Below are 16,173 nucleotides of genomic sequence, written 5' to 3' on the forward strand. Positions count from 1 at the left end.
GACCAAGAACACAAACCACCAGGATTCTTAGTCAGTCCAGGACAACAGAGCTAATAAACGAATGGGTTTGGGTTTATTATCAGAAAAGTGGAATAGTGAACAGTGAAAAAGGTGTAAACAGCAAACAATAACAGGTAAAGTAACTGGTATCAACATTAAAACTAACTGGACACTTTCTTACTACCTGAGTACTACCTGGGGAGTTCAGGAAAATGACTGCTCACAGGTTTTGAACAGGGTCTCAGTGCAGAGATCTTTACCCTCCACACTCCCTCTCTGAGACTGGGGGAATTCAGCACATTCTGACTGAATTATGTACTTCAGGACCAATCAGAGCCTAGAGCTTTAGCACTGAGGGGTATTTGGCGAATAGCAGTGCAGGTTATTTTATATCAGGGCTTAAGCTGAAGGAAAAAAGTCACCTCTGCAACAGCTTTAAAGCAGAAGACAGACACAACCTGCTGGCCAAACAAGAGAAATACATGTCATAAAAGTAGTATTACAAATCATAGACATGAAAATTCCCTGTTTCGCCACAGTACCACATCAATAATCTTGTGATGTACTTTAGCACAATCATCAAGCCAGGACAGACTGTCATGGGACTCAGGTATGCAGACGGAGAGAGCAGCAATTGCAAGACTGACAAAAAGTAGGCAAAGAGGCATAGGAGTGGAACCACGCTAGTTTGAACTAATCTTGTGACTTGCATGGGTACAATCACTAAGCCAGGTCAGACCATCATAGGACTGAGGTAGGCACTGAATTAACATATAAGTAAGATAAACTTGAAAGGAAAAAAAGGAAATGTGGATGAGAAGTTCTGAGAAAAGAGGACATTTCTGTGGGTAAGTGACATTATTTTATTCTGTGCTTGGTAACTTAAAGATTGGGTTTTAAAGAGGAATTGTAGGATATTGATAAACACAGAATAATAAAAAAAAAAAGCAAACTTATTTGATAGTTTCCGCACCATTTTCCCCATAGTTTTAAAACTTGAATTTTCTGACACAGCATTAACAGACAGTCTCTAGAAGGCATAGTAGGGCCTAGTTCGGTCCTCATTCCCACCCATCCCTAGATCAACTCTTCATTTATAGTCAATTATTTTAATTAGGACAATAAGAGGGGCATTTTCATTAGCATTTTATTACATTTAACTAGTTTCTGAGAAGCAAACACTAAATAAATTACAAATTAAACCAATCTGAAGGCTCTTTATATTCAACTGATATACCTAGTACCTTAAGAAGTTTTAATTAAACACAGCTCTATAACACTAAGATGCAGACAGTAGTCCAGTAGTGAGAGGAGTACTCAGTGGCTAATAGTATCACATAGATTTCACTTGCAGTTTAGGTACAAGGGAAGGAGATGGGATAGGAGGATGCAAATTACACAGAGAGGTTTACTCAGATATCTTTCTGCCGAATGGGCCATTTGGCTTTTCTCTGATGAAAGGAGTGATCAGGATCAGTGCACTGGCACTGAGGCTCTAATGAGTGAGAAAAAGGGCTCAAAGAGTGCGAGAGTGACAGAGCCTTCAAATGAGTGTGATACACTCCTGTGAGACATGAAAGGGGCATTTTCAGTATGATGTCTAAATCCGATTTTGGACGTTTTGCTGAAAATATCCAAAAATCAAGTGGCGAACATGGCCATTTTCGAACCAGAAAAACTTCTTTTTGTTTCGAAAATTGCCATTTTCTAGACATTTTGTAGATGTTTGGTAATCAATGCATTTTTCTTTAGTGACTATTATAAAGAGTCCATGGGAGAAAAGCACAAAAACAAGCCATTGGGACATATGGAGACCCAGCATTCTTAGTAGACTGACTATACAGACATGGGGCACCTTACAGAGCACTGAACTGGACTTCACATAAAAGGTTCCAGGTACACATCACACCATTACCCCCTTATATTGTATGGTGAGCCCTCCAAAACCCACCAAAACCTACTGCACCAAACTATATACCACTGCAATAGCCTTTATGGCTGCAGGTGTCACCTATATGTGGGTACAGTAGGTTTTTGGTGGGGTTTGAAGGGCTCACACTTTCCACCACAAGAGTGAAATATGGGCCTGGGTCTCCTTCTCTATAGTGCACTGCACTGACCACTAGGCTACTTCTGGGACCTACTTGCTGCTCTAATAGGACTGGCCATAACATCTGAAGCTGTCATAGAGGCTGGTATGTACTGTTTCTATGACATCTTTAGGGGGTGAGAGGGAGTCAGTGACCACTGGGGAAGTAATGGGGGTCATGACTTAATCCTTCCAGTGGTTATCTGGTTGTTTGGGGCATCTTTTTGTGGCTTAGTCGTGATTGAAACAGGTCTAGACCAAAACGTGTATCTTTTAACCCTGGACATTTTTTATTTATTTCACTATGGCAAAAAAAAAAAAAAAGGCCCAAGTTCTGGGAATGCACAAATCCCGCCCCCAACATGCTCTGGCATGCCCCCTTGTGGTTTAGATGCACTGCAAAAAAAAGTCTATCTGCCACTTTGTGCTACTTTTTAGACATTTGTCTGTTTCGAAAATGAGCCCCTTAACATCTCTGTGCCCTTAGATTTTCCCTCATACCTTACCAGGATTTTGTGGATTTTATATTTTATTGAATTGTGTCTCTGTACAAACAAAGATATGCTTCTGCTACCTTTTCCACAGGCTTCCACACACCGTTTCATCAAATTTTACTTTTGTTCATATTAATGTAATTGATTCCCTGAAGTTGCACACTCACACCTCCTGCTTGGGATATGTTATGACATGATGAAGGTAATTTAAAAAGGTATAGAGGTGCTTAAATTTATGTGCATGTACCCTATGGGGTGAATTCTATATATGGTGGTGAAACAAATTCTCTTCTATAAGCCGCGCTTAAAGTTAGCCACAGTGTATAGAGTGGCACTTATGCCTGGGAATTGCACCTAATTTAGGTACGGCCACTTGCACCTACTGAAACATGGTGCAAATGTATGTATCCTCCAGTGCATTTTGTCTAGCAAAAAAGGTGCCAGTACTCAAATGCCAGGCCACCCTTCAGGGGTGGAGTGATCAGTGAGGGACTCACCCCACAAAAGCCAGGACCCCTGCAACCAGTCATAGAATCTATGGCAAGGCAGAATTTGTATGTAGAACCTGAGCTCTTGCATTAAAATACGAGAACCATGGGTCAGGTTTAGCAGATGGTGGGAAAGGTGCCGGTACTCAGTACCCCCACGTACCCCCTCAAAAAAAGCCCTGGTATCCTCCAACATTCTATAAGACACATAAATGTTAGGAACAGGGGCATAGCTACATGGGGCCACGGGTGCATGGGCCCCCGTAGATTTGGCCCTGGCCCCCCACCGCCAACCCCTTCGATTCACCCTCCCGCCACCAACCCTCCCCCGTTGCCGTCGGGTACCTTTGCTGGCGGGAGTCCCCAACCCCCACCAGTCGAAGTCCTCCTCTCCGGCGCGGCCGCATTGCTGTTTCTGTGAGTCTGATGTGGCACAGTTTTTTGATTGAAACATGAACTTTGATTTATCAGAGACAAAAAAATTATAAAAAATTACACGGGGGGTTTTAAGTCGATGATGACTTTTTTGTACGTGCAACAACACAGTTTGGTAATGTTGCCGTAACAGTTGAGACTTTTCCCTCGCAGACACTACGATACTGCTCAGTTGGGTTGTTTTGAGAGCATCTATATTTTTCTCATCCATACTCTTTTTATATAGAAACAGGAAATCATGGCTGAAAAAAAACCCCATATGGGGTTAGATTCTATTTATGACACCTAAAAAATTGGCACTGACCCCCCCCCCCCTTTAAGCTTTATTCTATAATCATCACCTAAAGTTTGATACAGTTTATAGATCGTTCTGTGTACATTTAGGTGCCACCATTTGCACCAATAAAACGTGTTACAAATGCCCACACCTATATTTAAAAACATACTCATGTCCCAAACATTGATATCATAAGCAGGATTAATTTAGAAATAAACTTAGATTCTTCTGGGGGTCATCAGATTTACAAAATCTGATGACCCCCAGAAGAATCTAAGTTTATTTCTAAATTAATCCTGCTTATGATATCAATGTTTGGGACATGAGTATGTTTTTGGATGTTTAGTCCCCATATTTTTTCTATTTGGTGGTTTTGAAATAAAACACACCTATATTTACGCACATAATTTGAAAACCATGCCCCCGTTCTGCCCCAAAATGCTCATGACCATCCCCTTTCCACGACCCCTTTTTTGGGCCGAGTGTAAATTTTAACTGTGGATCATGCGCCTAACTTTACATGCCTGACACCCAATTATGCTTTTTAAAAAGCCAATTATTGACACTAATTGGCTTGTTATGCTATTAAATTGCGTGTGCAAATCAGAACCACAGTTAAATTTGCACACGCAATTTCCAGCAACCTTTATAGAAAAAGGGAATGGTCTGTCCAGTCTGCCCATGTACACTAAGCTCTAAAATCACTTCCTGTCCCTTAAAGATCCTTTGTATTTGTCTCATGCTTTCGTGAAATTCAGAGACCGTCCTCATCTGTACCACTTCCACTGGGAGGCTATTGCTTACATCCATGATCCTCTCTATGAGCAAATACTTTTTTAGATTACACCTAAGCCCACCTTCCCCCTTCACTCTCATGTTGTGACCCTGTGTTCCAAGTTTGCTTTCAAATTAAAGGGGCTCAACACCTGTACTATGGAAGTTATTTCAGTGTAACATCATGTTCTGTGCACATGACTGCCTGTTTGATTTAGTAAATTCATGTCTTCATGGGTCTCTGTTAAATAGAAATCTTGTATATTCATACAACCCTAAGAAATGAGGTTCATTACTGCCATGGTATAGGAACCTGTGGGATTTTATACAAACAATGTGATAGAAAAATCCCTCAGGCTCCTCAAATAGAGTTGTGCTTGGAGTTATAATGACATCACTAGTTACCAAGTAGGGGTGTATTCTGATGATTTCAGAATTCCTGTCCAAGGAAATTGGGGGTATCCTATTGGTAGATGCACAGAAGTAAGGAGGAGACTAAGGCGTCCTTTTACTAAGGCGTGCTGAAAAATGGCTTGAGGTAGATTAGGTGCAGGTTTTGGGTGAGTGCCGATCCATTTTTAAGCGCGGCTGTAAAAAAAGGCCTTTTAAAAAGTTTTGCCGAAAATGGATGTGCGGCAAAATGAAAATTGCTGTGCGTCCATTTTGGGTCTGAGACCTTACCGCCAGCCATTGACCTAGCGGTAAAGACTCACGTGGTAACCGGGCAGTAATGGCCTACGCGCGCCAGATGCCACTTGGCACATGTCCGTTACGCTCGCATATCGGACACCCATGCGGTAGTCGGGCGGTAACTCCATTTTGGTGCACATTGGGCGCGTGTACATGCTTACTCGGCTTAGTAAAAGGACCCCTAAATTCTGAAAGGAAGATTCAGAAAATATAAATTGGAGAGCCCAGGTATAAACATTTTCTGTTGGCTCTAGCCTCCCGGCCCTGACCCAACATGAAGTGAGAGCCCTCCAGTCTGGTGCCATGCATATCTAAACTGGTGAGCAAATTCAGCTAGATAATATGAAAGACAGACAGATACTAGCAGTGACACCCAGACTTCTGATGTGTACTGTTGTGGGTTTATAGAAGCGGGTTATCCATCTCACCTTCTTTTTTGCCTAGGCCTGAAGGAGAAAGGTAGAGCCATGTCTGTGCTATGACTTTCCAGCAGGCCAGCATTTGATTAAATCTGCATGGTCTGTCGTATCACCTTTAAGGCTGAGAGAAGACATATCAGCAGCTCCAAAACTGCTGAGTCAACTTCTGCCTTTTCTAAATATTCATCATTGGCCACTATCCAGATATTGGTGCTGAATTTTTAGGTTTTTTTCTCTGTGTTGAAAGACAAAAGCTGTTTGCTGAAGCTCATTATTGACCTATTATTGGGTTATGCTCACACTGATGATCGTTTTCCTTTGTATTCTTAGGAAATTTTAAAATTTGCTGGGGAACCCTCCCAGCTCCCCAGAGAAAGGGCAAGTAGATTTCTGATGATTTTGCACCCAGCCTTATACTTGGCTTTGCATGTTTAGTGTTCTGGCAAAAGATATTTGTTGTATAGCATGTAGTGCAATCATTTTATTTTATTTTATAGTGCAATATTTTTTTTTGTCGTTTGCATTCTTTGTTAGGTTTGTGAGTTTACTCAATGACTATGTGGAGTCTGAATTTTTTCTGATTGATGGGGATTCGTTGCTACTCACCTGTCTAAGTGACCAGACACTCAAGGAGGGGCAGAATCTGCAATTCTTTTATTTAATAGAACGTTTGCTGTTGGATTTAACAGAAAAAGGAGCAAAGTATGAACTCATTTTCTTCAAGGTAAGAACTTGAGATATTTCTATTGTGTTCATGAATTGTTACATTTGGCTCATGGGGACATACAGTATCACTTTACAAGGCATTAGATAATGTTTTAGGGAGCACAAGTCAAAGGATTTTACCTTTTAATTTATATTCAATTCACAGTCACAACAACAGCAGAATCTATGCTTCCCCAACTTGAAATAGCATCAGTTAGAATTAACCACCCCAACCTACGCGACCACCTAAACCTAATCCTATTTTACAGACCCCCAGGCAACTGGCAAGATTCACAAATGCACTTTATGGATTTCATATCGAATACCTGCGTTTCCAGCCAGGACCTCCTCATAGCAGGAGACATCAATCTGCACCTTGAAGATACTAGCTGAAGTAATACACGTGAATGCAAGGACTTCCTCCAACTATAGGAGTTCCACTGGCCAAATACTCAACCCACCCACAACAAAGGTCACACACTAGATATTTTCACCCACAAACTCGCATCAGAAACTTACCTCACACTTACAGATACAAAATGGACAGCCACACCATGGTCCGACCACTGCAAAGCAAATCTCTCCCTCCATTGGAGAACAAAAAAGACACAACAAAAACAAAGAAAAAAAACCTACACTACGAGAGGCAAAATAGACCCACTAACATTCTGGCAACTATTTTATACCGACGAATGGACGTCACCTACAGACTCACCCCAATTTCTCCAAGAATGGGACAACAGATGCAGAACAATACTAGACAACATAGCACCACTTCAAACTAGAACCTCACATAGAAAAAACTCATCACCATGGTTTAATGAAGAATTGAAAGAACTAAAAACTCAAGTTAGAAGATCAGAAAGAGCATGGAATAAAAAAAAGACGAACACACACTCAAAGACTGGAAACAATTACAAAGAAAATACAAATACACTATCAGACAAACTAAAAGAGCGTACTACAAAACCATAATAGGACCAAATTACAAGGACACACACAAACTCGTCTCACTTGTAAACAAACTCCTAAACACTACATCGGTTACTTCTAATAATACAGACACCGCATCCGCAAACAACCTTGCGAACTATTTCAATGAAAAAATTAAAAAGCTCAGACTCATGATACCTACCAACACCACTGAGTACACAAACATCCTTGAATGTCTAGACCCAAAACCTGGAGAATGCCAAGCAGATCGATCATGGACCAACTTCAACACAATATCGTCAGAAGAAACCTCACATTGGCTCAGTAAATACGCCAAGTCACAATGCAAATTAGACATTTGCCCTAACAGCCTAATAAGATCTGCCTCTAAACAATTCAAAAAAGACCTCATGAATCATGTAAACCACAGACTTCAAAATGGTCTCTTTCCCACGGAAAAAGGAAATATCTTACTTACTCCGCTACCAAAAGATGCTAAGAAAAGCACAATGGACCTAACCAACTATCGCCCAGTAGCTTCTATTCCACTTATAACTAAACTCATGAAAGGCATAATGACGAAACAACTTACTGAATACCTAAATAAACACTCAATCCTGCACGAGTCTCAATCAGGATTTCAGTCAAATCACAGCACTGAAACTGTTCTAGTGTCCGCAATGAACTCATTTAAACAACAATTGCAACTGGAAACAACATACTTCTCCTACAATTTGACTTGTGCAGTGCCTTTGACATGGTTAATCATGAAATACTATTACATATACTAGAATACTTCGGAATAGGAGGCACAGTTCTCAAATGGTTCAAAGGATTCATGACCACAAGATCATACCAAGTAACAACGAACGCGGACGGATCACCCCCATGGTTACCTGAATGTGGAGATCCCCAAGGATCCCCCCTCTCGCCAACCTTATTCAACCTAATGATGATAACTTTAGCCAAACTACTAGCCAATCAAAACCTCAACCCCTACATATATGCAGATGACGTCACAATCTACATCCCATTCAGACATGATCTAAATGAAATTACCAACTAGATCAACCAAAGCCTCCAAACAATGCACACCTGGGCAGATGCATTCCAACTAAAACTTAACGCAGAAAAAACACAATGTCTTGTACTCACCTCACAACATAACACAAAACACTTCTCCACCATAATCACACCATATTGTTCTCTTCCTATCTCACAAAACTTGAAAATTCTTGGAGTCACCATTGACCGAAACCTCACTCTGGATGCCCACATGAAAAACACAACAAAAAAGATGTTCTACTCCATGTGGAAACTCAAAAGAGTAAAACCTTTCTTCCCGAGATACATCTTCCGCACCCTGATACAGTCAATGGTAATAAGTCATCTGGACTACTGCAACGCACTATACGCGGGTTGCAAAGAGCAGACTATCAAAAAACTCCAAACTGCCCAGAAAACTGCCGCCAGACTCATATTTGGAAAATCTAAATATGAAAGCGCAAAACCCTTAAGAGAGAAGCTCCACTGGCTCCCACTTAGGGAACGCATTGCATTCAAGATCTGCACGATTGTACACAAAATCATTCACGCGGACGCCCCAATCTACATGATAAACCTTGTGGACCTACCTCCAAGAAACGCCACAAGATCATCCCGCAAATTTCTCAACCTACACTTCCCCAGCTGTAAAGGACTAAAATACAAGCAGATGCACGCCACCACCTTCTCCTACATAAGCACGCAATTATGGAATGCATTGCCTACAGACCTGTGAGCAATTGACGAAACAACTGTTTTCCGCAAATCTCTGAAGACTCATCTCTTCAACAAGGCCTACAATGAGAACCAATAGCCACACTAGTCCCTCTCACCAACCCACTCAGTTAAGAAAGCCCCCCTCCTATAGTTACCCTAACCACTCCCTTCCTTCTTCTTTCTTCCCTCACTTAACTTCTACACAATACTAAATGTATCTGCTATCCTGTAATGACAATGTTTACATACTATGTAAGCCACATTGAGCCTGCAAATAGGTGGGATAATGTGGGATACAAATGCAATAAATAATAATAATAATATATTTGTTTTGACAATTACTGTCAGCTTCCTGTCTTCCTGTATGCAGGTCAAAGTACATGTATTCTATCATCATATTTTTCTCTTTTTGCAGGATGCAAAACATCTCTATTTCCATTGTCCCGACATCCTTTCCCTGCGCACTGCATTAATTATGCACCTTGATATCAACACAGATATTGAAGTTCATGCCCAGTTTTCTAACTTTTTATCACCAAGCTGGCGTGAGTTCCTGAGGAAAAGACACCCTTATTTTCTATTTGTTTCTAATGAAGGAATACATCGTTATCACACTCAGTTTTTACAGTTATTTATGATTCATGCCCTGGCAAACAAAATAAATGTGGTACTCACTGAAGGACAAGAATCTGATACTGTTAGAGTATATGGCTTCCATATCCAGAGTAAATATGAGCACCAGTGTTTTGTGTGGAGGGTAAGTAGTTAAGTATATGTTCATTGCATTACAACATTGAATTTTCTTGCTCCATATATGGTAAGTGAACTAAGACTGGCATTTTCAGAAATTATGGGGCCCTTTTACAAAGGCACACTAGCATTTTTAGCATGCACTAAAAATAAGTGTGTGCTAAACGCTACAGGTGCCCATTTATTCCTATGGGCGTGTCTGGCATTTAGTGTGCATTAAAAACACTACCCTGCCTTTGTAAAAGCCCACTTAGATTTTCTAAAAGTCTAAGGACAAAATTAGTTTATGTCTTAGGAGGGAAGGATTAGTAGTTCTCAATTTTCAAGAATTTTGTTTAGCATGTTCATTTGGGATTACTTTTTAATTATCTTCAAAGATGAAGATATTTATTCATAAAATTGAAGGTCAATAAATCATATTAATTTGGTTTATCATATTGTTGCTTCAGAAGACACAGCAGGAGCATGTCATAAAAAAGAGAGAGTCAACAGCCCGTATCAGGGGTACAGATCACATCATTTTCTTTCAGTCTGCTTTTAAGCAGCCTATTAGCTTTTGAAAACTTAAGCCCTACATGTAATACCTTATAAGTTTCTGCAAAGTTCTAGAATACAAAACTTTGAAATTGTGGCCAATTGTCAGATATTGTTATGTTGAAAATACATTACTAGTTGAGTGCTAGTATTGAATTTGGGGAGGGGGTCCATCTACTAACAGCACGTGCTAATACCAATAATGTGCATTATTTACCACATTAGCATACTGCTAGTAAATGTATCCCTCGATGTATCTGACATGCATGGTAATGTTTTCTAGTACCCAGCAAAGAAGGTGTTCCAGTAATTACAAATCATTGTAAATAATCAGGTAAAAAGTTAAGCAACTTATATGTTGACCAGTTAACGGCAAACACATAACTTGCTCATCTCTATATTTCCAAAATTTATATGGATAATATTGGGCTTTTTAAGTCACTAATTCGCCAGATACTATCTGTATAGGTAGGGGCCAGGTTATTTATTTATGCATTCTTATATCTCACTATTATCCAAAACAAGTTTTGGTTCAAAGTGGCTTACAATTTACATTTTGGTGGAGTTACAATAGTGTTGTGCAATGTGGAGAGGGCATCTATAGTTTGTGTGGTTTTTCATAGAGTTTTTGAAGAGATTTGAAGTGGAAAAGGTAGTGGTAGCTTCTGTGTTCAGTTGTAGAGTTTTAGTGATATTTATTCATATAGTTTTTGAAGAGGTAGATTTGAAAGGATGATGACGAGGCAGAGGTGGCACTCCGTCCCTTTGAAAGGAAGGGATGGGGCACAGGTAGCATCAAAACTTATCTATTTAGCACCAATATTCAGCTTCTAAATGGATAAATTGGCCTTCTGAATAACCAATCTAAACTAGATGGAAAATGCATGTACAATCACCACCAACATTCTGGGGAAGGGGGAGCCTATTCCGAAAGGATGGGCTCCATCTTAACCAGAGTGGGACAGGCTGCTGGCATCGGCGTTTAAGAAGGAGATAGAGCAGCTTTTAAACTAGAAATGGGGGGGAAGGCGACAGTCGCTCAAAAGAGCATGGTTCGGGATAAGGTATCTTTCAAAGATATCACCATAACAGGGAAGATAGAGTATCCTGATAGTGAGGTTGCAAAAGAGATTGTAGTAGATGGGTATCTTTAAAATAACAATAAAAATCAGACAACGATTGCCAATAATACTGTCAAGTACTAAGCATGATGTACTTAGGAACAACCAAACATAGTTTGAAATGTCTATATGCGAATGCCAGGAGCCTAAGAAATAGATAGGGGAGTTAGAATATATTGCACTAAATGAAAATTAGATAATAGGCATCTCTGAGACCTGGTGGAAGGAGGATAACCAGTGGGACACTTGTCATACCGGGGGTACAAATTATATCGTAGTGATAGGGTGAATCGGACTTGGTGGAGGGGTAGCATTGTATATTAACGAGAGCCTTGAATCAAATAGATTGACAATTCTGCAGGAAACAAAACACTCCTTGGAATCACTGTGGATTGAAATTCCATGTGCAAAGGGGAAAAGGATAGTGATAGGAGTGTACTACCGTCCGCCTGGCCAGGACGAACAGACGGATGCGGAAATGTTAAAGGAAATCAGGGATGCAAACAAACTGGGCAACACAATAATAATGGGGGATTTCAATTACCGCATATAGACTGGGTTAATGTAACATCTGTACATGCAAGGGAATAAGATTTCTTGATGAAATCAAGGACAGCTTCATGGAACAGCTAGTTCAGGAGCCGACAAGAGAAGGAAAAATACTAGACTTAGTCCTTAGTGGTGCTCATGACTCTAGTGCAGGGTGGTACCGATACGAGAGGGCCGCTTGATAACAGTGATCATAATTATGATCGGTTTTGATATTGGCATTGAAGGAAGTGAAACTAGGACAATCAAGTACGCTAGCGTTTAACTATAGAAAAGGTGATTACGCCCAAATGAGAAAATGGTGAAAAAAAGACTGAAAGGAGCAGCTCGCAGAGTCAAAAACTTGCATCAGGCGTGGATGCTGTTTAAAAACACCATCCTGGAGGTTCAGGACAAATATATTCCACGTATTAGAAAAAGGGAAAAAAGACTAAACGTCAGCCGGCGTGGCTAAACAGTAAGATAAAGGAAATCATTAGAGCCAAAAAACAATCCTTCATCGAAGTGGAGAAGAGAACCAACTGAAAGTAACAGGACGATATAAGGAATGCCAAGCCAAATGCAAAGCGGAGATAAGGAGGTGCAAAAAGGACTTGAGAAGAAATTAGCCGTTGGAAGCAAAACAACATAGTAAAAATTTTTTTTAGAGATACATTAAAAGCAGGAAACCGGCCAAAGAGTCGGTTGGGCCGCTGGACGAAAATGGTGTTAAAGGGGGCGATCAAGGAGGACAAAGCCGTAGCGGAGAAATTAAATGAATTCTTTGCTTCGGTTTCACGAGGAGGATTTGGGGGGGACACCAGTGCCGGAAAGAATATTGAAGCGGGGGTAGTCGGAGAAACTAAACAAATTCTCTGTAACCTTGGAGGATGTAATGGGTCAGTTCAGCAAGCTGAAGAGTAGTAAATCACCGGGACCTGATGGTATTCATCCCAGAGTATTAATAGAACTAAAAAATGAACTTGCGGAGCTACTGTTAGAAATATGCAATCGTCCCTAAAATCGAGTGTAATACCGGAAGACTGGAGGGTAACCAATGTTACTCCGATTTTAAGAAGGGTTCCAGAGGAGATCCGGGAAATTATAGACCGGTGAGTCTGACGTCGGTGCCGGGCAAGATGGTGGAGGCTATTATAAGAATAAAATTGCAGAGCATATACAAAAACATGGACTGATGAGACAAAGTCAGCACGGATTTAGTGAAGGGAAGTCTTGCCTCACCAATCTAATGCATTTTTTTGAGGGGGTAAGCAAACATGTGGACAATGGGGAGCCGGTTGATATTGTATATCTGGATTTTCAGAAGGCGTTGACAAAGTGCGCACGAAAGACTCCTGAAGAAATTGCAGAGTCATGGAATCGGAGGTAGGGTTACTATTATGGATAAGAACTGGTGAAAGATAGGAAGCAGAGAGTAGGATTGCGTGGCCAGTATTCTCAGGGAGGAGGGTAGTTCGTGGGGTCCCCGCAGGGGTCTGTGCTGGGTCCGTGGCTTTTTAATGTATTTATTAACTGACCTAGAGATGGGAATAACTAGTGAGGTAATTAAATTCGCCGATGACACAAAATTATTCAGGGTCGTCAAGTCGCAGGAGGAATGTGAACGATTACAGGAGGACCTTGCGAGACTGGGAGAATGGGCGTGCAAGTGGCAGATGAAGTTCAATGTTACAAGTGCAAAGGATGCATGTGGGTAAGAGGAACCCGAATTATAGCTACGTCTTGCAAGGTTCCCGTTAGGAGTTACGGATCAAGAAAGGGATCTGGGTGTCGTCGCGATGATACGCTGAAACCTTCTGCTCAGTGTGCTGCTGCGGCTAGGACAAGCGAATAGCATGTTGGGTGTTATTAGGAAGGGTATGGAGTCAGGTGTGCGGATGTTATAATGACGTTGTATCGCTCCAGGTGCGACCGCACCTGGAGTATTGTGTTCATACTGGTCTCCGTATCTCAAAAAGATATAGTAGAATTGGAAAAGGTACAGCGAAGGGCGACGAAAATGATAGTGGGGATGGGACGACTTTTCCTATGAAGAGAGGCTGAGAAGGCTAGGGCTTTTCAGCTTGGAGAAGAGACGGCTGAGGGGAGATATGATAGAAGTGTATAAAATAATGAGTGGATGGATCGGGTGGATGTGAAGCGATGTTCACGCTATCCACAAAATACTAGGACTAGAGGGCATGAGTTGAAGCTACGTGTGGTAAATTTAAAACGAATCGGAGAAAATTTTTCTTCACCCAACGTGTAATTAGACTCGGAATCGTTGCCGGAGAACGTGGTACGGGGCGTGTTAGCTTGACGGAGTTTTAAAAAGGGGTTAGATAGATTCCTAAAGGGACACGTCCATAGACCCGCTATTAATGGACTTGGAAAAATTCCGCATTTTTAGTTATAACTTGTCTGGAATGTTTTACGTTTAGGGAGCGTGCCAGGTGCCCTTGACCTGGATTGGCCACTGTCGGTGACAGGATGCTGGGCTAGATGGACCTTTGGTCTTTCCCAGTATGGCACTACTTATGTACTTATGTACTTCTGCCCGATATTCAACGCTATTAAACCTTCTGCTCAGATGGTGTCATCAAGAGTATTTTGGCTTCCTGAACTATGCTTTTGTAAGGGCTGCTGAGCAGAGATGGTATCCTTCTATCAAAGAAGGGGAGAACTATCTTTAGCTGATTTGGATTTAGTGACGATCACAGAGACATGGGTCACTGAGAAACATTGACTGGGATATAGTTATACTGGGCTATAATCAGGAAAGATAGGGTAGGAAGAAAGGTAGGGGGAGTGGCATTATATGTTAAAGATAATATTAAAGCCACACAATTGCAGGACCTACAGGGTAAGGAAGAGGCACTGTGGGTCAATCTGGAAAGAGGGAATGGCGAATGTATTTACATTGGTGTGATATACAGACCTCCTTCACAGAAAGAAGAAATGGACAGAAATTTAATTGATGACATTCAAAATATAGCTGTGAAAAAGGAAGTACTACTGATCGGTGATTTTAATATGCCAGATGTTGATTGGTGTATCCCTATTATGGGGTCTTTTAGAATCAGAGAGAACCTGGATTCTCTAGAGGGGAACTATTCCAGCAGGTGGTAATGGAACCGTACTGGATTTAGTGCTTACAAATGGAGAGAGTGTTTCTGATGTTATAGTAGATGATCATCTGGTATTCAATGATCTGAAGATGGTGTGGTTTAATACTAAGATAGATGTGGAGAGGGTCCATCAAAAGTGAAGGCTCTAGACGTAAAAAAAAAAACTAGCTTTGTTCAGATGTGGGATTACCTCAAGGAATTCTTGTCTGCATGGGAACATCTGGAAGAAGTTGGAAAGCAGTGGGCAAAATTGAAATGAGCCATTGTAAGGGCAACAGATGCCAGAGGGTGGTGGTTAATGGAATTCGCTCGGATGAGGGAAAGGTGAGTAGTGGAGTGCCTCAGGGATCGGTGCTGGGGCTGATTCTGTTCAATATATTTGTGAGTGACATTGTCGAAGGTTTAGAAGGTAAAGTTTGCCTATTTGCGGATGATACTAAGATCTGTAACAGAGTGGACACCCAGGAGGGAGTGAAAAACATGAAAAAGGATCTAAGGAAGCTAGCAGAATGGTCTAAGGTTTGGCAATTAAAATTCAATGCGAAGAAATGCAAAGTGATGCACTTAGGGAGTAGAAATCCACGGGAGATGTATGTGTTAGGCGGTGAGAGTCTGATAGGTACGGACGGGGAGAGGGATCTTGGGGTGATAGTATCTGAGGATCTGAAGGCGACGAAACAGTGTGACAAGGCGTTGGCTGTAACTAGAAGGTTGCTAGGCTGTATAGAGAGAGGTGTGACCAGCAGAAGAAAAGAAGTTTTAATGCCCCTGTATAAGTCGTTGGTGAGGCCCCACTTGGAGTATTGTGTTCAGTTTTGGAGGCCGCATTTTGCTAAGGATGTAAAAAGAATTGAAGCGGTGCAAAGAAAAGCTACGAGAATGGTATGGGATTTGCGTTACAAGACGTATGAAGCGAGACTTGCTGACCTGAACATGTATACCCTGGAGGAAAGGAGAAACAGGGGTGATAGGATACAGACGTTCAAATATTTGAAAGGTATTAATCCACAAACGAACGTTTTCTGGAGATGGGAAGGCGGTAGAACT

The 16,173-nt window shown here is 41.2% G+C and overlaps 1 protein-coding gene across 1 annotated transcript in view; it reads left to right on the top strand.

Annotated features, from left to right (window-relative positions):
- LOC115462209 (probable ATP-dependent RNA helicase DDX60) overlaps positions 1-16,173 on the top strand; it is a 368,606-nt gene that overhangs the window by 50,249 nt on the left and 302,184 nt on the right. The window contains exons 4-5 of the mRNA XM_030192223.1: positions 6,201-6,390; positions 9,481-9,822. Coding sequence (XP_030048083.1) covers positions 6,201-6,390; positions 9,481-9,822 — 532 coding nt within the window. The remainder of the gene's footprint in view (positions 1-6,200; positions 6,391-9,480; positions 9,823-16,173) is intronic.

This window comes from Microcaecilia unicolor, chromosome 2, assembly GCF_901765095.1.
Source record: "Microcaecilia unicolor chromosome 2, aMicUni1.1, whole genome shotgun sequence".
NCBI lineage: Eukaryota > Metazoa > Chordata > Amphibia > Gymnophiona > Siphonopidae > Microcaecilia > Microcaecilia unicolor.